This window comes from Camelus ferus, chromosome 23, assembly GCF_009834535.1.
Source record: "Camelus ferus isolate YT-003-E chromosome 23, BCGSAC_Cfer_1.0, whole genome shotgun sequence".
In the NCBI taxonomy this organism is placed as follows: domain Eukaryota; kingdom Metazoa; phylum Chordata; class Mammalia; order Artiodactyla; family Camelidae; genus Camelus; species Camelus ferus.
Genome location: NC_045718.1, coordinates 13,985,983 through 14,006,644, shown reverse-complemented (window position 1 = coordinate 14,006,644; position 20,662 = coordinate 13,985,983). Strand labels below are relative to the sequence as shown.

General features: G+C 50.6%; 1 protein-coding gene and 1 non-coding gene across 2 annotated transcripts; one reads left to right on the top strand and one right to left on the bottom strand.

Annotated features, from left to right (window-relative positions):
* The first annotated feature begins 6,527 nt into the window (after positions 1 to 6,527).
* TRNAA-AGC lies at positions 6,528 to 6,599 on the top strand. The gene has a single exon. It is a non-coding gene; the product is annotated as a tRNA-Ala (tRNA).
* Positions 6,600 to 14,002: 7,403 nt separating this feature from the next.
* BTG2 (BTG anti-proliferation factor 2) lies at positions 14,003 to 18,270 on the bottom strand. The gene is made up of 2 exons (XM_006178182.3): positions 17,993 to 18,270; positions 14,003 to 16,523 (listed from the first exon to the last, which is right to left on the bottom strand). Exons 1-2 carry the CDS (start codon positions 18,144 to 18,146, stop codon positions 16,189 to 16,191), a joined length of 489 nt encoding a protein of 162 aa, XP_006178244.1. The 5' UTR covers positions 18,147 to 18,270; the 3' UTR covers positions 14,003 to 16,188.
* Positions 18,271 to 20,662: the final 2,392 nt, after the last annotated feature.

The window sequence follows — 20,662 nt, the reverse complement described above, 5'->3', positions numbered from 1 at the left end:
AACATTCTGACAGCAGGTGGAAGGGGAAAGGGGGTGTCTTGGCTCAGGGGCTGAGGCACTCCCTCTTCTCCCCTCCTCCCACCGCTGCTTCCCTGCCGCCCCTTCTTGGTGAAAGGGCCCACTCTCCGTGGCCAACCTGGGAACAGCTTCGCTCCGAAACCACCCAGCGCCCCAACCCCCAGCCCTCCCCCTTTATTTTAACTCCTCTTGGCCAAACCTGGACTGTCTGGAGGGCTTTGATTGGCCGCTCTGCGCCACCCGGCCAGCCAATCAGCAGCTTGTTGCCAAGGTGGGGCCCCCGGAGAGGGCGGAGGCTGCGGCGCCCGCTCTGCGGTCGGACTAGCAGAAGCTACTTGCGAGCGGGTTGGGTCGCGTTTCAAGGTCGCAGCCGGCTGCTCCGAAGGGATGGAGGGACGTGGGTGGGTGACCGAGGGCTCCTCCCTCGGCCCACATCCGGGAGGGAGGGAGCCAGACACCTGCCTGCCCTCCGGCCTGCACTGCATCTCCGCCCTTGCTTGGCACGGCTGATTCCAGGCAGCCCGCGTGGGATCGCCTGGGCTGTCCCCGGGTGAAACCACTGGCATCTGAGCCTGCATAATTCTTTTTTGGGCAGGGGGATGGGGCACGGAGCGGACTGCCTGTGCGTTGTAGGATGCTTAGCGGCCTCTCTGGTCTCTCTCCACTAGATGCCGGTAGCATCCGTCCCCTCCCTAGTCCAAATAAAAAATGTCCCCAAGAGTTGCCAGAAATTCCCTGGGGGACAAAAGCACCACCAGTTAAGAACCACTGGTGTATATGCCTCAGGCGTGCTGGGGAGGGGAGAACCGCCTCGCTGGAAGGTGCAAACAACAAGCCCACCTCACATGTTTGAGGCCCACCAGAATGGGAAGTAAAGATGGGCTAACAGAGATCCTCCATTGCAGCATGTGCCCCACACTGACCAAGTGACCCCCTCCTGCGTCGTGACCTTGTGGCCTGGGAGGGGCCAGTGAGGGTGGAGAAATGCATGAAGCAGAAGAATCAAATCTCAAGTCCCCTAACCACTTGGAGACTTGAGATTTGATACCATCCTGTCAGTAAAACAGGGCTAACAAAAATGTCCAGACTGCCCCAAAGCAAGGGTCTGGACCAGAGGGTCTCAGAGCCAGGGACCTGGAGCTGTTGACTCGGCCTGCTAAAGGTGGAAGAGGGGTGCAGGTGGGAAAGGCGGTTACCCGAACAGGACTACTATTTTCAGAACAGCAAAGACCACATTTCCAACCATAGCTCATTACAAATGGGAGAAAGGGTGGCGGCAAACTTTCACCCTCCTCAAATTCCCCTTTGGGCTCAGAGCCAATTCCTAAATTCCCTGTTTCTCTCAGTTTCTATAGTGTAGCCGATATAAATGCCTCCTGATCAGGTAATGGTGATAACAATAATCTTTAATACATTAATGGTGTGCTTGCTGAGAGACAGACACTCGTCTAAGTGCTTCACTTAAATTAATCCCCTCAACAACACTGAGTAGGAACAAGCGTTTTGAGGGGGCTATTTTTTGTCCTCATTTTAAAGATGAGAAAACTCAGGCATCTAGAATTTAATAGCTTATCTGTAAGGACAAAGCTAGTACATGGCAGAGCTGAATTCAAATCAAACGTAGGTATTGCGTTTCTACCTAAGGACGCTATCTGACCTTATTCTTCCAAATGTAGCCTTCCTGCAGTGTTGTCAGAAGAAAAGGGCTATTGTGGGTCACCTTTTGGAGCAGCATGTGTCCCCAAGAGCAGGACCTCCAATTATCTGCTTTCTGAGTATTTCCACAAACTCACTGTATGGTCTCACTTTATAAAATGAAACTAGATAAAATGGTGACTTTTATGTTATAAGAGTTTGACCACACACAAGAAGAAAGAAAGAGAGAGAAAGATTTGCAAATATTAACTGCTATATAAAAATTGATTCAAAAACACATGTCTATATAGCACAGGGAATTATATTTGATATCTTGTAGTAATATATAATGAAAAAGAATATGAAAACCGATATATGTATGTATATGTATGACTGAAACATTATGCTGTATGCCAGAAATTGACACATTGTAACTGACTATACTTCAATTTTAAAAAAAAAAAAAGAAAAAGGAAGAAAGAAACCAGAGGAAATCCTCCCACCGCCTGCCCTGCTCAGGCCACCGCTGAACCAGTCTGGAGCACCCCTAAGTGACAGGAGAGAGATGAAGGGGGGACCCCTACACTTCACGGCTTTGTTGTGTGTTCCCAAAATGGGTCTCTCTTAAGGCAGATCCGAATTTTGAAGTTGGGGAGAGGTGGGCAGCGTACAGGAAGGAGAGGCTGAAGAGCTGCCCCAGCTGGTATAGGGAAAGGCTACCTGCAGGGCCTGCTGGGGTCTGGAGGGCCATCTCTGTTTCATCTCCCATCCCCCGTTCTCTTACTGCCTGAGCCCTGACCTCTTGCTTAGCCCTCCCTACCTCCCCACCTTCACCCACCCTGCACCCGATCCCAGAGAACTGGGCACACCGTCTGCCTGTTCTCTCCCTTCCCCAGGGTCCTTGTTCCTTTTATTGATACTTTTAAATAATTAAATGCCCCAATGCCTTCCACACACGGACCCCAGCCCCCAGCCTGGGGTGGTATTCAAAGACCGGGAGCTGGGCTGGAGGGCTGCCAACCCACTGCGTCTGTTCAGCCCCTTTTCCTCCCCCTGCTCAGCTGCCTGGTGGCTAATGTGCCTTTCCTCCCGCTTTGGCCCCTCCGCCTGCCAGGCCCAGGTCGCAGAAACAAACAAAAAGAGAAGGACTGTAAGGGGTTGATGGAGGTGGGGAGGGAGGAATGCGCCAGACCCACCTCACACTGGGAAAGGGGTGGGGACAGAGGGTGGACAGAGAGCACCAGAGTGGCTTTTCCTGCTCCTTATCCCTGCAGAGGAGCTGGGACCACTCCCTTCAGCCCTGGGGAGCTGTTTGGCCAAAGAGGGAGGTGGGGGGGTGTGAAATGGGGAGTGGGTTGGAGGTTGTCAATCACTTGAGTGTTTGGGGACTTGGGCAGCTTCCTCATGCAAATTACTCTAGTGAATCACTGAAAGTTTGGTCCAGACACAAAGAAAGCTGTTTCTCTCACCCCCTGCCTCCCTCCACTGCCCTACAGCAGCCCCCCACCCCCAGCCAACCAAACAAAAGGCCCGAGCGCAGTGGTGCGTGAAGGAGTGAATGGGTGAGACCGTCCCTGGTGACGTCCCACCAGACAGATGGCAACAGTTGCCCCACACCAGCTGCAAGCCTCCTTTCATCCGTCTGCCAGTCATAAAGGAGACCGACCAGCCTGCCTCCAGAGCCATCAGCTCCTCAGAGCCAGCCCAGAGACAGACGGGGTGGGGACGGGAGAGGCTGTCCAGGAGCCAGAGGTGACAGGGGAACTGATGCTGGGTATTTGGCTGGAAAAGAAAAGGCTTGTTCAAAGTGCTGGTGCTGGGGCCAGCCTGCCCATCTGTCCTTCTTCGGGGAGGCTCTGCCCCCACGCTCCTTATAGGCTTCTGGCCAGCTCTGTGCAGAGCCAGGGTGCCTGAAGGGAGACCTCAATTTGGGGCAGCAACGCTACGCTGTGGTAGCTAGGGGCTTTGTGCTTTGAAGGCTTGTCTGGGCATTGTTTTGCCTCTTAAAAAATAGGGTTAAATGGAAAAATCCCAGACCTTGGAAACAGGTGGAGAAGAGTGGGATATGAGTGCTCTGCCATTAAATGATAAAGTTTGAGTTGTTTTAAAATGGGATTTCATCCAAGCAATCCATGAGTGCTCTCAAACAGTAAGAGGCTAGGTGGAAAGGCGTGGACCGGGAATCAGAAAACATGGTTTCCACTCTCAGCTTACCATCTGCTTGTATAATTCTGGGCAAGTCATCTAGCTTGTCTGAGCCTCAGTTTCCTCTCCATAAATTGGGGATAAAATCACCTGCCACCTCTACTTGCCAGCATGGTGGAGAGTAAGCAGATGTGCGATCCAGTGCTCTATAAATAGAAGGCTTTGCTCTCAGTGTCCCCACAGCCACACCGCCCAGGAGGTGGAGTGGGCAATGGCATTTTTCAAAGTCCACGTCTGTTATTTCATGAGGCACCGGAGACCAGAAAGGCCCAGGGCAACGCAGAGATCTTTTTTAAGGAGTAGGGATGGAGGCTCCCACTGGCCCCCTCATCTCCTGAATCTCCCATATTTGTCTCCCTTCTCCCTTCACCTTCCAGCATCAGTCCAGTCTCATTTGGAAGGGATAATGGGATCTCTAGCTTAAGGTGCTAAGAAAACTCAATAAACTCAGAATAAAAGGGAGTCAATCCCTATGTCCTAAAGCAGTAAAAACGTGCAAAGTTATGATTCTGAGGCCACAGGGACGCACTTCTCTGGGCTGAACATCCCCCCTCCTCCACCCCGCACCCTCGCTCTTTCTGCAGAAGGGCTGAGCTGGTGGTGCTGGGGTGAGGGCGGCGGGGCGGGGCGGGGCGGGGAGCGCAGAATGGCTCAGAGCTCAGGGAGCAGGGCTCACAGCTCTCCCACCTGGCTTCATGCCCTGCTCCTCCGCCTCCACCTCCTCCCACACCCCCGCCACCACCTGACCTCCTGTTGTTTGCATTGGCCGAGGCGCCTGTGCTCAGAGCTGTTTGGGGTTTCTCCTCTCTGGCATAAGATAGTAAAGGCATTTCTCAAAACATCTCTTTCTCAATCCTCGCCCAAGCTAACCTTACCCATCTCTGATCATTTCCATTGGTCTAGTAACCATCTAAGCATTTATTTACATATAATGTATCATTCTATGTAATTTCATTAATTTGCATTTAATCCCATGTCAGTGTTTTATGGTCTCACACTTATAATTATCTCCTCACCTCCTTTGGACTGGCAACACCCTGAGGACAAAAACCCTATTCTCTTGTCTGTACCCAACCCGGACCCTGTGCTTCTCATAAGGACCCATCTCTGGATGTAAGAGTGCCCAGACTCCAGGTCCAGGCAGACTTCGCCTGCCTACCAGAGAGAAAACTGAAAACTCAAATCCATAAAAATGTCCTTCAAGCTGCCCTGTACAGCTGACCCTATGCTGAAGCCCAGATACAGACCCTGGACTCCAAGATCTGCATTGATCTGCTTCAATCCTTCACATTCAAATAACACTATAATCTTAATAAGTGCTTTTACATCCTGTTCCACCCTCCTGGGTATCTTTGAATCTCATGCCAGGACACAATCAGTGTTCTTTTTTTACCCCCCTCACCTGGGAGGTGCCATGGGAAAGCCTATTGGTCAAGCAGCGACCATGACAGGGAGATTATTTTCCTTTTGTGAAAACAAGAGAAGCCACTAAGCCCTAAGCCTCCACCCTGAGCAGGTCCCGGTAAGAAAGGAAGTGGGTCACAATGAACACAGGGAGTTCCTGTGTTTTGCACAAGAGTGGGGAAATCAGCGGCGGATGGTGAAGCAATCCATCTGGTCTCTTTTAGCTCAGGGTTTCTCCAGCTGGAAAGAGGCAGAGGGCAAAGGAGAGAGAGAGAGAGAGAGACATACGGGCTGGTGGCAGGGGGAGCCCACTGAAGTGCATAGACTAGACCATCTGGTCCCCCACCCTTCTCGCTCTCAGATTCATACCCAGCGTCAGACCCGGATGCTACGGCAGGTATTGCGACATATCAGGTGATCTCTAAGACCTTATATTCAGGTTGAAATATGACATAAACAAAAAAAGAAATCCAAGGAAGACCTCCACCAACAAAACACCATTGTATGACTGAAAAATTGTGCTGTACACCAGAAACTGACACAACATTGTAAACTATAACTCGATTTAAAAAAAGTAGAAATAAAACCCCAAAACACCACACACATGAGTAAGGGAGGGAACGGTGACTTCTTCCTATAAGAGTTCAGAGGGTTGTTGTGAAATCAATTAAGGCTAGGATAAACGGGAGAATTTCAGAGGACAGGCAATCTGAGTTTGGACATAAAATATGTGTAAGATTGAGATTCCAGACTTCTTATCTTTTTTGACTCTCTGCAACGTGAACTGTGGCTTGGTGTAAAAATTCCTGGAACCCAGAAGACCAGAGGGCTTGAGGGTGAGAGGGAGAATTTAGAGAAACCCTGGGTCCAGTTTTGCCTTAGTTTTTCTTTTTTCTTTTTCCTCTGTTTCTTCAGCCATCCCTGGATTTGACCCGACTCTGTCACTTAATTTCAGTATGCCTGTAGGAAATTTGTTCCATCTTACCTGAGCCTTCAGCTTTTCACCTCTAGTCCAGGGGTAATAACACCAACCAGTGGAGCAATGCTGAGAATTTAATGAAATTATTTACGTGGTGAATGCTCACTAGTGCTGTTTATTATTGTGTTATTGCGTTAGCTCATTGCAAACAAAGACAGAAAAGGATTAAGGAGGTAACATTCCCATTCATTCATTTACAATATTGCTGACAACCAACTATGTGTCAGGCCCTACGTACGTAAGCTCTGAGGATCCAATGCAGCATCAAAACAGACAGTCCTAGAGGGAGGGTGTAGCTCAGTGGTATAGCGCATGCCTAGCATGCATGAGGTCCTGGGTTCGATCCCCAGCACCTCCATTAAAACAAATAAATAAACCTAATTACCTCCCCCTCCCCCCACCCAAAAAAAGGCAAAAAGAAAAAACAGCCCAGGTCCCCAAGCCAACAGCCTCCCAGGGAGACATAAATGAAATCATCACTCAAATGCATGGATCATTTCAGCTGAAATGGAGAAACTTGAACCATAAATACTGCTCTACTTTCCTGGGAAAAGTATTCAGGGAGAAACCCAAGACAGTGTTTGTCTTTGCACCAACAGAGGCTTTCTCAAGGCCCCTTTCTCGGCCTTTGCCTGGAGAGCAACGCCATTGCTTCTGGGCAAGTGGATGGTGGAGGGTAACCCAGCACCACCCCCGCTTGTCACATGGGCATTAGATTCCAGGGCAAGCAGGCCTTTGCCCTGGGGTTCCTGCAGTCACCCACACTTCAGACCTCGACCCTTTCCCCTGGGGAAAGCAGAATTGGGGTGGGAAGCTTCTGGACATTTCACTTGTGATGACCCCTCTGGTCTGACCCAACAGAAGCTCCTGCCCTGCTGAGAAAACCTCCTTCCTCCCTGGGCCCATTTACTGTTTATAAACTCTCAGGAAGGCAGGTGTCAGGAGGCAGCTGCCGTCTGTGGTCGGCTCTCCCCAGACACGGCTCTCCCCACACGGGCTGCCATTGGCTGAAGGGGAAGCCAAAACAGACCCCCTCTCCCCACCATCAGCCACCCAGCCAGCAAGCACAGAGCGAACAGGAAACACCTGGAGGACCTGGCAGCTGGCAAGGGGACGCTCTGCCCAGGAAAAGAAAGGGTTTGCGGGATTAGTTAGGCCAGCGAGGGGCGGGGGGAGGGGTCCTAGTTCTTAATTGCACTTCCTCTGGGCACCCACCAGCTGCTGAGAACTACCAGCTGAGCTGCTCAAATGCTCCATCGTTCCCCCACCACCCAACAACCCAGCGCGCGCGCACACACACGCACACGCACACGCACACGCACACAAGGAGCGGGATCATGCCCCTCTAAGACAGGCTTTCTGAAAGCCAGGACAAGAACACTCATAAAGGAGAGACTCCTCAGAGGGCTTGAGCCTCTGCCCCTCTCCTTCCTTCCACGGCTTCCTCACTCTCAGAGTCTAATCCTCTTCGGACCATAAAAATTTAAACCCATGGTCCAGGTGTGAGGACAGAATCCTTAAACGATGCATCTGCCTATGTTAACTATAAGGGTCCATTTATTTCCAAACTTATTTACCTAGATCTGGGTCCATATCTGCCTACTCATTGCTTATTATTTTAAGTTGTTATGGTTCAAGTAGTGGGTGGAACAGACAACCGAAAAGATCAGATGAAGTCCTAGCATCAGAAGCCACCCCAGAACAAGTTTGCTGGGGTGTAGACCACATGCTGGGAACTGTGCATGTATGCAGGGGCGGCTTATCTCACAGGGCTCCCTCACCCCCTCTTAGGAAATCCCAAATTGGGCAATTTCCATTGTAGGTCCTGAGTGGGAGGATTTTAGAAGAGGGCAGTGGGGAGAGGGCACACTGCGGCTTACTCAACCCACTTTCTTTCATTCCCCTGCCAGTGGACTCAGGCAGTGGGCTCAGACTGTCTCGTGCCAAGTTGTGGACAGCATATGGGGTTATAAAAGAAATAGAACACAAGGGTTCCTCCCACAGAGGTGCAGTATGGTAACAGTGGGAGAGGGGAATACAAACTTGCAAAGCCACCAGACGTCAACCAAAAGCACAACTTTGAAGATGGGCTGACTGTCATACAAGTATAAACAGTAATAAATGGCGTGTACATATTATTAAGAGGCTCTGGAGTAAGAAATGTGTTATAAAAGTGTGAGCAGTTTTAAACCATATGTACAAATGTTGAAAACCCCTGATGTAAGAATGTTTTTAAAGAGGACAAGTAGAATTATTCAGAGAAGGCCTCTTCAAGAGGCAGCAGGTAAAGGAAAAAGCATAGATTCTGGAAAGAGACACACCTGGGTTTTAAACCTGTTTCCACTGCCTCCTCCTCTAATTACTGGTTCTTTGCTTTCTCCATCTGTTGAGGTAACAATATCTCACAGTGTGCTTGTGGACATCACCTGAGACATTCTGTGTATAAGGCACTCACTGGGTGGAGTGTCCAGATGTTCAGCACACAGTAGGTGTTCATGTCAAAGTGCTTCTACAAGCAGTTTTGGGCCATGGTAATTATCAGAGCAGAGAAACTTGCCAATGTGGACGTGGCCGCAGTGAAAGGTGAACAGGTGAGAACAGACAAGGTGAAGGGTCCCGGGGCACACAGGTCATTGCATAGAGTGTTTGGGGTTGGGAAGACTGGGAGAGTCTGATTTGCCCATCTTAGGGATTCAGGATGGCAAAGAAAGGCAGCAGGAAGGGAATGGCATGATGAAAACCAAGTTTTCAGTTGTTGCGGGCTGCTGGCCAGGCCAGGAGGTGAAGCAGGTAGAGGCCTGTTGTGTTATTTCAAGAGCGACAGGGGCCAGTCTAGTATGTGCTGGCCCATATGGGACAGAAGAATCAGAGATTTTCCTGCTCCATCTGCAAATGGAAATGGAATGGTGAGAGGTGATTTAGTGTGACTCATTTTACAGATGAGAAAACAGGCTTAGACAGGGGAAGCAACCAGTCTGTTGTCAAAGACATCTATTACCTAGTTATTATCAAACCTGAAGTTAAGGTCCCTATTTCCCAACTCCTAAACCCAGAGCTAATTCCACCACCCCGCGGCTGGCCTCCCGAGTGGACAGTCGGAAGGAGGATTCCTGTGGACAGTATCAGTGTTCAGGAGATGTGGAGTCTTCTCCTACCTCCTCGGTCAGAATTCTTTCCTAAAAAATAAAAATAAAAAAAAATTTTTTAAATATAATTCTTTCCTGATGACAGCCCAGCCCTGTCTTCTCCAGGTGGGTGATGATCTTCTGGGTAAACCCATCTAGGGAGTTAATTGCCAACTAAGGTTCTCCCAGGTTATGATTCAAGGTGCGGCCACCCATCTCCAAGTGATATTTACATTTCAATGGCAGGTGCTTAAAAACCTAAGAGCCTGCAAGATTCAAAGGATTGTTTATTTTAAGAAAGTGCAATCACAGGTTGGCTACCATGAGCTGGGACCCCTCACTGGCAGACCCAGAATGGACTTGATTTTTACTCTCCCACCCCCATCCAAATCCCTTTCGCCCACTAGCCTCTACTCTTGGCAACTTTGGCATTCATTCATTCGACCAGTATTTACTAACACCTACTAAGCACTAGTCACTACTCAGATAAGGTCCCTGGCCTACATTCTAGCTGCAAATTCAGGGTTATAAGGACCAGGACAGAGGAAGCAACTGAGTATCATGGGAACACATGTTCTAGAATGAGAAAGGGAAATGTCACAGAAAAGCTGCCTGGAAGAAGTGGCCTAAATCTTGAGAGCAAGAGTTAGCCAGATCAAGTGGGTGGGTAGGAGAAGCACAGAGCATCCTTGAGCAAAGGCCCAGAGGCCACAGTCGCAGGCCCAGGTTAATGGGTACCAGTTGAGGGTAGGGAGAGGTGCATCTCCGGAGGGGAGGAGGCCCCTGTGTGCCTTTTGGTTTCTGTCAAGACCATACTGGGATGCTCCTTCCTAAAGATCGCGGCCACGGTGACAGCCTGCTGTCCATGTCCTCAGTGCGAAGCCTTGCTGTTAGTATGGGGGGTGGGGTCAGAAACCCCTACACCCCCACTTGCAGGCGGTCCGGGGGGCATCATAGGTCACAAACTAGGGGCCTATGCAGATACGCACTTAAAAAAATAGTTTAACACTTTAAAAAGTATTAGTCACCATCAATAGAATGTAAGGAGATGTTAAACAGAAGTCCACGTTTCAGGTTTCTCTTGAAAAATTACAAAGTCTGCTATCGCTGGTCTCCCAGGATGACAGTGGACTAGAGCTAAGGGATGGGGTCCTTTCCAGACAAAGTTTGATCTGGCTTTCCAAGTTCCCTGCACCTCTGCCCAGCTATCCTCTTCATTGACTGACTGGCCTCATTCCCGCCCCTAAACTTTAAAGGGCCCCTCCGTGCTGGTAAAGAAAGTAGCGCTGGCTCCAGCCCACCAAGCTACAGCCTCCTCTCACCTGATGTGCTCTGGGCAGCCTGTCAGGCTTACTGCACTAGGGCTGAATTAAGGCGCACTCTTGTTTGTGGGAAGGGCCAGGCTGCAGCTGGGAACAAAGTGACTTGGAGCTGGTGGGGTTTCAGAGCACCAGGCTTCTCTCAAAGCCAGGGTCCACTTGTTTGCGTAAGATCATTATCCGGGGCCCTGGTAACCTCTCAGACTGAGCTCAGACCTTTCTCTTGCCAGCTCTGCAAAGAAATAGTGTAGCGAGAAAGTCAGAACTCCCTAGAACTCACCACCCTTGCCCTTCTCAACTTCCCCATTTCTCTCTCTTCTGGGAAGGAAGAGTAGGTTGGTGTGATTCCACAGGTGGGCAGAAAGGAGATAAGCAAAGTTGTTATTGGAAAATCCCTTGCCCCACCCACTTGGTGTGTGAATGAGCACGTAGCCGGTTTGGTATTAACCCGCAGGCAGACCATGGAGCCAACAGGTCAGAGCTGCTCCGTGGCCAAAGAGATCAGATGTCTGGGACAGACACCATCCATTCAGCAAGAATGGCAAAGGTCGGACATGAGTTTGTTCATTCAGTCAGCAGGTACTTACAGAGGTCACAGCCTGCTGGGACGGTGTTAACTGCAGCCACTCTCGGAGGCATTAGTAGGAATAATCACTTTAATAACGGTTTCCTTCCAGTTACTAGAATGTCAGTGTCCTTATTCACCTCAGGACCAATTCAGAGCCCTTGAAGAGATGAGGTTAAGTTCTAGTAAAGCCACAGTTCTCATTTAGTACTTAAATGTGCAGAGCACTATTCTAAGTAGAACATGGATCTTAATCCTCACAACACTTTGAGATGGGTTCTATTCTGAACCCCATTTTACAAATGGGGAAACGGAGGCCTGGTGAAGCCATTTGCTCCAGGCTTCAAAGCCAGGAGGTGGGTGATAGAGCTGCGGTTAGACCTCCGGGCAGCCTGACACCAGAGCTTCCAACCTCTTGCCTCACTTGTACTTGGAAATTGCAACCTTATCAGGCAGGAGTCTGACCCAGCCAAGGGAAGGTTGGTACCGACTCCACTTCCCAGCCCAAATGAACTTTCCGTTCAACTGACTGAAAATAATGATGATCATTGTGCTAATTTGCCGTCCAGTGATTGCCAGGATAATGGAAATGATTTAGAACCAAAAGCTGAAGAAAGGAACAGAGGTCATTGAATCCACCCCCAACCACCTCCCGCCCCACTGATTTCTGAGACAGGAAAATTGAGGGGCTTGTCCAGACTCACACTGCTAGTTAGGAAGAACATGGGCCACAACCTGTACATTCTCCCTCCCAGCCCAGAACTTTTTCTATCACACCGTGCTTTGTTGGGCCAGGTACCAAAACCGGCCTGGAAGCCAGGGGCCCTCCCTATCTTTCCTGACCACAGGCTGCTCAAGGCGCGGACACTGGCCTCTCAGAAGTGGGTTTCTTCCCCCGGGGCTCGTTTGTTGCAGCATCAAAGAGTCCCCCACCCAAACCTCCTTATCAGGAACCAGGATGGGCTCTTAATCTGCAGCTCCCAGGGCCTCGTCTACACTCGCTGGGGTGGTATTTATCATCCAGAAACAGCTGACTGAGTCCAGGTCTCCCAGGCTGGCACTGTTTACCAAGTAGGGGAAACCGAAAGCAGGATGAACCAAACATGCTTGGTATCTGAACACAGAAGAGTCACCAACTGCAGCTCCTCAAGCATTTCCTGTCCACAGCCCTCACCTGGCCCAGGGGTACTCTCCACCTCTTCTGACATTGGTCAGATCAAAAGTAAACCACACACTGCTTGATCACAGAACCCTCTTATGTAACTTGAGGGACCATTGATCTACCTAGAGTCAACAGCAACGCCAAGATCAATCTGCCATTCCGTGGATTCCCCAGCTTGGAAACAGGGGTGAGCGATCATGCCCTCTTAGCCTCCAAACAACCCTCCCTGAATCTCAGGTCTTCCACTAAACAATGAAATAACTTTCATGAGTGGGGCCTATTAGGAAACTAGAAGATGGATGCTGACTTGATACTGCATAAGAGGAGAGCACACCAGGATGGGCAAGAATTCGCCCTAACCCTGTCCTCACACCCAAAAGTGTATGTGGGGGGGGAGTGTCCTTACAAATAAGTATCTAGGACGTTTGTGTTAGAAGCTAGAAATGAAAGTGGAACCATTCCTTTAAAGAACTCCTTGCCAAAAGTGTGTCCCTAACCAATTCTATTCATACAGATGCGCTGGCTTCCCCCATCCCCATCTCCTGGCTCAGCTACCCTCCCAGGGTGCCACACGCAGCTTCCCAGGCCTACCTCCCATCCAGGACAGCTAGGTCAGACTGCATGTTTGTTGACGAGGGTCATGGAGGTATGAAATGAAGTGTGTGTGTTGGGTGGGGGGCACTGTTCATGAGTCAGTATGTTTGAAATTTACAGCCCACTTATGGCCAAGAAAAAAAAGCTAGCCCAGGTCAAAATGTACTTGTGACCTCAGTGGGAACTGGGGAGCTAGCAAGTGAAGTGGGGGCAGGGAGGCCTGTGTCAGACTCTCATGGATCGAACCCGAGAGTCAGAGATGATAAAGTTTGTTCTTGCTTCCTTGCATAGATCCTATCCATATAGCCAGAGAGCCATGAATGGGCAACAAACCTTTGCTCTTGGTGTTTGCTGTCAGAATTAGCAGCTCTTTAGGCAACTGGTAACACTGGCCTTCAGTCACATGTTCAGCTCCAGTGCCCGAATCCTGAGGCCCAAATTCTCTTGTCTGACAGGAATGGTGGGTGCCAAATGGGAGCCCCAGAGATGACAAGAGAACCTGGACCAGAAATTTCGAACAATTCTACCCAACGTGGAAAGGGGTTCGGTGCCCCCTGTTCACCATCCCAGTTTGTGAGATAGGCTGTGTGTCTTAATTATTAAGACAATAAAATTTTTTTAGTGCCTAGAACCTACTGACAATAACTGTTTGCGGAATGAATGAATGAATGAATGAATGAATGAATGAATGAATAAGAGCAACTAAGGCTGAGCAAGAACAGGATGCAGATGAGCCCTGGCTAGACTACGGGATGCTCAGACTAATGGAGCCCTGGCTCACCCAGAATTTTCACAGGGAGGTTAGAATATGCATTGAAGGAGGGAAGTAAGGAGCTATTTCCCTGGAAAGAGGAGATGCTTGGAAATGTCCCCACTTCTCACCTGATTTTTCTTTCCTATCAGCCATATGCTACCGATCTTCTGAACGCAAATGAAGAGAAATACTGAGACACAAAGGATTTGAATCTGAGGGAAATGCAAATTAGAGACGTGGGATTTTACCTTCTCTGCACCACACGACTTCACCTGCTACGTTTTTATTAAAGTAACAAAAAAAAGGTGTACATTTGTCCATAAAGCTGTACATTCTTCCATATAAAAACACTATTATACAATTAGTAACCTTTGTCTTTGCAGTCAGACTAGCTTACAAATGTACTATTATTTATTTTTACTTAGTAGGAGAGACAGGCCTACTCAACAGTCCAGCTCTGAGTGGTTTGTTGTTTTTAAAGTGAACGTCAAAGAGAAGAGAGAAAAGACTCAGCGTTGAGACCATGAGGCTGCTGATAAAAAGGCAGAGACCTGTTTGCAGACAAGATGCAACAACACGATCTGCAGAGATTCACAGCTTTGTTTCAACCCACAAGCCAGAAAATGAGCTCTTGGGTCCATGGGGCTGAAATGAACATTAAAGCAATGAAGACTGGAAACAGGGTCTGGGGAGGTAGCTCGCCATCTGGAGAGTCGAAGAGGCAGAACTGGCAGGGATGGGTAGGGAGCGTGTTGGGTAAATAGCACCTTTGAGTCAGAATTGGGTACTTAGGAAGTCCGGGAGAGGAGACCGGTAGTGGGAAGGAAGGCTGCTCACTATGGGGCAACAGCAGCAGGGTAGCCAGGTTGACCAGATGTTCCTGCTACGTCCTTCTGAAGGGGATCCAGGTTGGGAAGTTCAAGGCCTTCTGAGGACCCCTAACTAATGTCACTGAGAAACTGAAGGACGGGGATTTCTTCCCAGTGTAGATTTCCATTTTTCTCCAACCCAGAACAGCACATATTGCACAAGTCTACAGACAAATTTGGATTGTACTGAGGGAGACAGCAACCTCTCCCAGCAGGTGCTCTAAGCACCAGGGAGGAAAGAAAACAATGCCCAAAGTTCGGCTTTTAGTGTCAGCCCTACAAGAACACCAAGCAGTCCTGCAGAACGTGGGGCGTTCTCCTACTCAGCCAAGATGTATCTGCAAGGCTGAGCAGCCTGCCACAAACCCAAGGGCAGAGCGAGAGATGGTTCCCTAAGCCCACCAGGGGCACCAGGAGGCTGTCAGAGCCAGTCCTCCTCCAGACCCTCCTGGGAGCCCGGAGGCCATATTGCACAGTGACTGAGAACTCTTGTCCTAGAAAAGAGGGTCGCTCCATGACTCAACCAGAAGGGGGACAGGAGCAGGGTCAGTTAGAGAGGAGTGTTGTGCTTTTAAAAAGAAGGCAGTAATCATGGACCTGGAGTTCCCTGTAGTTTTCTGAGCCACCTCTCGAAGGGATAATGGCAGCAGCATATTAGGACTTTTGTGTGGTTCCAAAAAGAAGGGTTTTTAGCCAAAAAACATCCCCATGGATACTCTTTTGGGTCCCAAAATTCCATTGCAAATCCCTACCCCCCAAGTTACTCACCACACATACTCACACAGAAAGCAGCACATAGCAAGACAAAAGTTTTGTGCAGAGTACCCTTCTGTCCCAGCTCCAATAACCTCCTCCCACCCCTGCTCACTCCCCTGACCCCCACAAAACGCAAAGCTTTAGATTCCTGGTGGGAAGCAGTGCCTACAGGCCCCTGAGAATAGAGTTAGGAACAAGTCACAATTTCAGGAAAAGCTGCTCAGGACAGAAGGAATCAGGAGAGGCCTTTTCACTCTCTGCTTAGAATCTTATCAGAAAAATATAAAAGATTAGGCAACGTAGTATGATTTCAGTCCAGGCTTGAATGCCCCTGAGGGGCCAGGGCTGCAGGTGTCCCGGTGGGGAGAGTGGAAGGTTTGAACTCAGCATCTCTTCGCTCCACAGGACAGATCCTGACCTCTCATTCACAGTTGCTAACCTTGCCTGCTCCCTCTCACATCCTCCTGGGGCGCTGGCCAAGCTTCTCCCATCTCTCCTTGGCCAGGCCCACCCCCTGACCACTCCCCCAACTCTCACAGTCACTGGCTCCCAGACTCAAGCGCACAATTCTCTGAAGGCACCTGGGGAGGCCACTTCCAAGCAGCTCCCTTGAAGGCTTTTTTCTTAAAAAAAAAATCTTTTGGTTTTCTTTTCCTCCCCTTTTCTTAAAAAAAAAATTATATATATATATATATATATAAATAGCTCTTCATTTAAAATACAGATCCCCAGGTTGAGGTATGCAGTGGCCTGTTGTCACGGCAGAGTGAGTACAGTAGAGTGCCTGGTGGGGCGGCGGGGGTCTAACTGGAGACCGCCATGACGTAGTTCTTCGAGGGGCTGCTCCCGCCCAGCAGCATCTGGTTCTTGCAGGTGAGGAGCCCGTAGGAGGCGGCCAGCGGGGCCTCCTCGTACAGGACACAGATGGAGCCGTCCTCCCCGATGCGGTAGGACACCTCGTAGGGGTCCACCCACAGGGTCAGCTCGCTGGGCAGCAGCTGGCGCAGCTGGGGCTGGCTGAGCCCGATCTGCGCGGCCACCTTGCTGATGATGGGGTCCATCTTCTGGTTGATCCGGATACAGCGGTAGCCAGAGCCCTTGCATGGCTTTTCGGGAAACCAGTGGTGTTTGTAGTGCTCTGTGGAGACAGGACAAGGGGAGTATACCCTGGTTAGAAGAACAGCTGGGCCGTGGAGGCAACCACAAGGGGGATGGGGAAAAGAGAGAGAAAGAGCGGAAGGGACCCAGTGACTTTAAGCATGAGCAATAAGGTTTCCCATGAATCTCAGGACCTTCTTGAAACTTTCCTGCCACTGCAGCAGAAAGAAAAAAGGGGGGGGGAGGGGTGGACCGGAAAGATCCCTCCTTCCAGCACAGGGGTGTGTGTGTATATTGTATTTTTTTAACCAAGGTAATAAATGCTGTTTCTGACGTCTTTAAATTTACATAGTGATCCAACATATCAATACCATGTGAACTCAAAAAGCCAAATGCATTTATAGTAGTATTATTGATCACCAGAATGAAGGGGAAGGGCTGTGGGCAATCCCTTATAGCCAGCATATTGCTTTTAGCATATCTCTTGTCTAAGGAGGAGGGGTGCGACTGGGGCTGGCATGTCCAGGGAGGGCCTCTGGAGACCTGTGAGCTGAAGTTTCAAGGCCAAGGAGGCTGCCATCACTGTCAGACCCACAGCAAGTCATCCTGTCTCCCACCCTGTGCCTCAGTGGTTCCCTCTGCTTCCTCGAAAAAATCAGAGACCTGTAGCAATGGCTCAGGGAGGCAAAAATACGATGTTTTGATGAAACACAGGTTGTTCCTCAGAAGGCAGGATATGTGTGGGCACGTTCAGGGACGGCTATCATTGCCCAAGACCGCCGGCCAACCGGCTAGAAGCAACCGGGAGATAGGTCTCCCCCTAGCCCGAAGCTGTTTATCTCATCAGCCTCCCTGGTCTCAGGCCGCACCGCCCCCGGCCCCAACACGCACGCCCATAGAGAGTAGTTACTACATACAAGGCTCTCTCGGAGCTATAATAGGTGGCAGATGGCTAAGGGGGGCCAGAGAATACAAAGGGGGCCTGGATTCCAACTTCGAGCGAGTCAGAAACAGGCCCAGGCACAGCGCAGCCCCGGAGGCCTGAACCACTGCTGGGCTCCGAGCTGTTGAGACGGTTCAGTTGCGCCTTCTTGTTCCACAAGGGCCCCATCGGCGGATCGGGCTTTGTCGCCTTCAGGGTCCTTCGCGGACCTCAGGGTCCAGCGAGGGAGAAAAGCCCGCACTCAGACGCGCAACTACCCCTATTCTGGGGCGTAAGGCGGGTACTCGGGATCGCACTCAGGACTAGGGTCTGCGCCTGCGACAGTGTGGAGGGACGCGCCCTGCCAGCACCACCACGGATCAAGAGCCGAGAGCAGGGCTGGGGAGGCGAGACATGACCCAAGGGAATGGAGCGGGGGCGGGGTAGACAGCGGGCTGCCCCAGGAGCTGGAGGGTACCGAGTCCCGGAGGTGCTCGAGTGGGGAACCCTGACCTAGGTGGAGAGGAAAGACGCCGAGCCCCGCTGGCAGGGTTCCACTGGCCCCAGGACCCTCCGCACGGGCTCACCTGTCAGTGCCTCCTGGAGAGCCCCGCTGAAAACCTTAAGCCGCTGCTCGCTCACGCAGCCCCGGGTCCTCAGGAGGCTGGAGAGGAAACCCACAGCGGCAGCAATCTCCGGGAGCATGTCCGTTCTCTTCCCGGTCCAGCGGGCCTGGCTCATGTCGTGAGCGGCTCAGGGAGCGGTGGTGGCGAAGGGGATAAGTGAGCGGCTTCCGGTAGGACGCGCAGGTCCGCAAGTAACCACTGGCTGGGCCGCGGTTCGGGCTCTGCCCGGACTTTACCCGAGACTCGCCTTTCATACTGTTCCGAGAGGCGGGGGAGTCAGCGGCAGAGCCCATTGGCAGCCGTCAGCGGATGGGGGCGGAGCCCGGCGCCCGCCCCGCCCCGCCCCTCGCCCCGGCCCCGCCCCCACCCCAGCTGCCTCCTCAGCGCTGAGGTCATCGCCTGCTGACGTCAGTGCTGGGAACCCGAGCCGGGTTTGCGAGCGCAGGGAGGCGGGAGGAGAAGGGGGAGCCAGGGAGGGACCCAAGGCTGTCTGCAAAGGAGAGCGGCGCTTCAGGCTGGGAATGCCCCGACTTCATCTCTCCGCCCATCTTCCAGACGGGTGAAAGGCCACCTCCTCCAAGAAGCCTTCACAGACAGCCCCTCTCCCAGGCGGTCTCCTTTTCTCCACATCTTCAGCCACATACAGTCAGAACCACTCACCCAGACGCTTTCTCACCATTTTACCCCGTTGTCGTGTTTCTTAACAAGTCGGCATGGGCTCCTTTTGGCTCTCTGGAAATGGGGACTAAATCTACTTAACTTCCACAGCAATACTAACTTCCCCAACAGGTTCCGCTCTTCTCCCACAGCAATGCTCTTTCTTTTGCCTAGAAACATCCGAGTCTCACCTAGTATTGGGTGGGTCTGGGTGGAGGAGATGTTGCATGAATTTTCTGTCTCCCTCTTCTACACCCGGGACCCTGCTCAGGACCTGGCACCATCACAGGCACGCCTAGAGCTCTGTTGAGTAGGGATAACCAGTATCTCAGGGTCCGGCATACATAGGTGCCCCCTATACATATGTTACATGAGTCAAACCCAGTAATCTCTGTAAATTCTTACCCTGAACTCTGGCCCCCACTGAACACCTTTTTCTGGCAGTCTCCCCTCCTTTTCCTTGACCCCAGGCTTTTCTGCCTCCTTCGCTGGCTGTGTCTGCCCTGGATCCCTCCCCGTCCCCTTTCCTTCACTATGTCCACTTACTCCCCCTTCCCTTTTCTCTCCACTTTTCTTTCCTCAGATCCTGTTCGTGTTGTCCATTGTGGTGTTTACTTTTTTACAGTTGACTTTCCTGTCTGCAGTCTGCCCACGTGTCTCTCATCCTGCCCCTCCTACCACTGGCCCTGTCTCTCCTCCTGGATGTGCAGCCACCACCTCAATGGCAGTCTAAGCCCACTGTCTTCTCTACGGCCAGGTCCCTTCCTGATCTCCATTTCTGTCATATATGCCATCATTTCCCCCATCACTCCACCCAGAAAACTCAGACTTGCTTTTGGCTTCACCTTGTACTTTGCTCCTCAGATCCAAGCACAAGACCTGTTGCTTCTTCATAACTAAATGATTGTCGTGGACTCTGTCAAATCCCATCCCCAAATCACCTTTCCCACTGTTAGTAGACTTCCCTTCCTATAGTTCTGCATTCACTTGCTCTTCTTCCACTCAGATCATTCTGAGACACCCTCCATTTGTCCACTGCATTAAGCCTAGACTCCTTTGCTTAACAGTTAAGACCTTTCATAATTTGGCCCCACCTACCTTTTTAGGTTTCTGCCACTTTGTGCTCCAAGGTCACTCTCCTCACTGTTCTCTAAGCATCAGAGCAGAGCCCTAAGCATTTTGCCCATGATCCCTATCCCTGCCCTGTTACATGGTCCCCATTCCACGTATGCCTGAATGTGCCTAGTCCAGCTGCACCATACCTCATATCATTATCTCCTGGATACCTCACTGCCTCCTTCCCATCTTTCCCAATTCCTCACACTCCTGAAGGCACAGCTTAAGCTCGGTCCTCCACCTTGAACACCTGGGCTGACCACTCTCTCACTACAGAATTAATGCTATCTATACCATTCCCCCGACATTTATAATCTGTTGTTTGGTATTGTTAGTGACCTTTTTAGGAGTTGACATCTTGTCTCAACAACAGTTTACATGCTGCTTGAAAACAGGTTACTATACTTTTATGTCCTCCATTTCCAGGGCTGTTCAGATTTCAAATATTCTGCTCCATTGCTTCACATTGCTCACCAAAATGCCCTGGAATTCTAGTATTTTGGCACTGAACGTGTCTCTTAGGTGGCTACTTCACTGGCTCCTCTCCAAAGTTGGATCAGGCCAGATAAGACTCTTACCTCTGCTCATTGAGTGGGAACCAGTGTATTATAGGAAACAAGGTTGGGACTGTAAACAAGATAACCTTTAGTGCATCGAACAAAGAGATCAGGTGTCAGCAAGACCAGAACAGACCAAGGTCAACTGCCAGGGAGGTCAGGAAACTGGCCAAGGTACCAGCAGGTGTACAGGGTGGTTTGGCACCTAAATCTTAAAATACTTAACATCTTCCTGGGTTTGGTGTTCCCAGCTTGCTTTAGTCCATAATTGATGAAAAAAGTCTGGTGACAGACCATCACC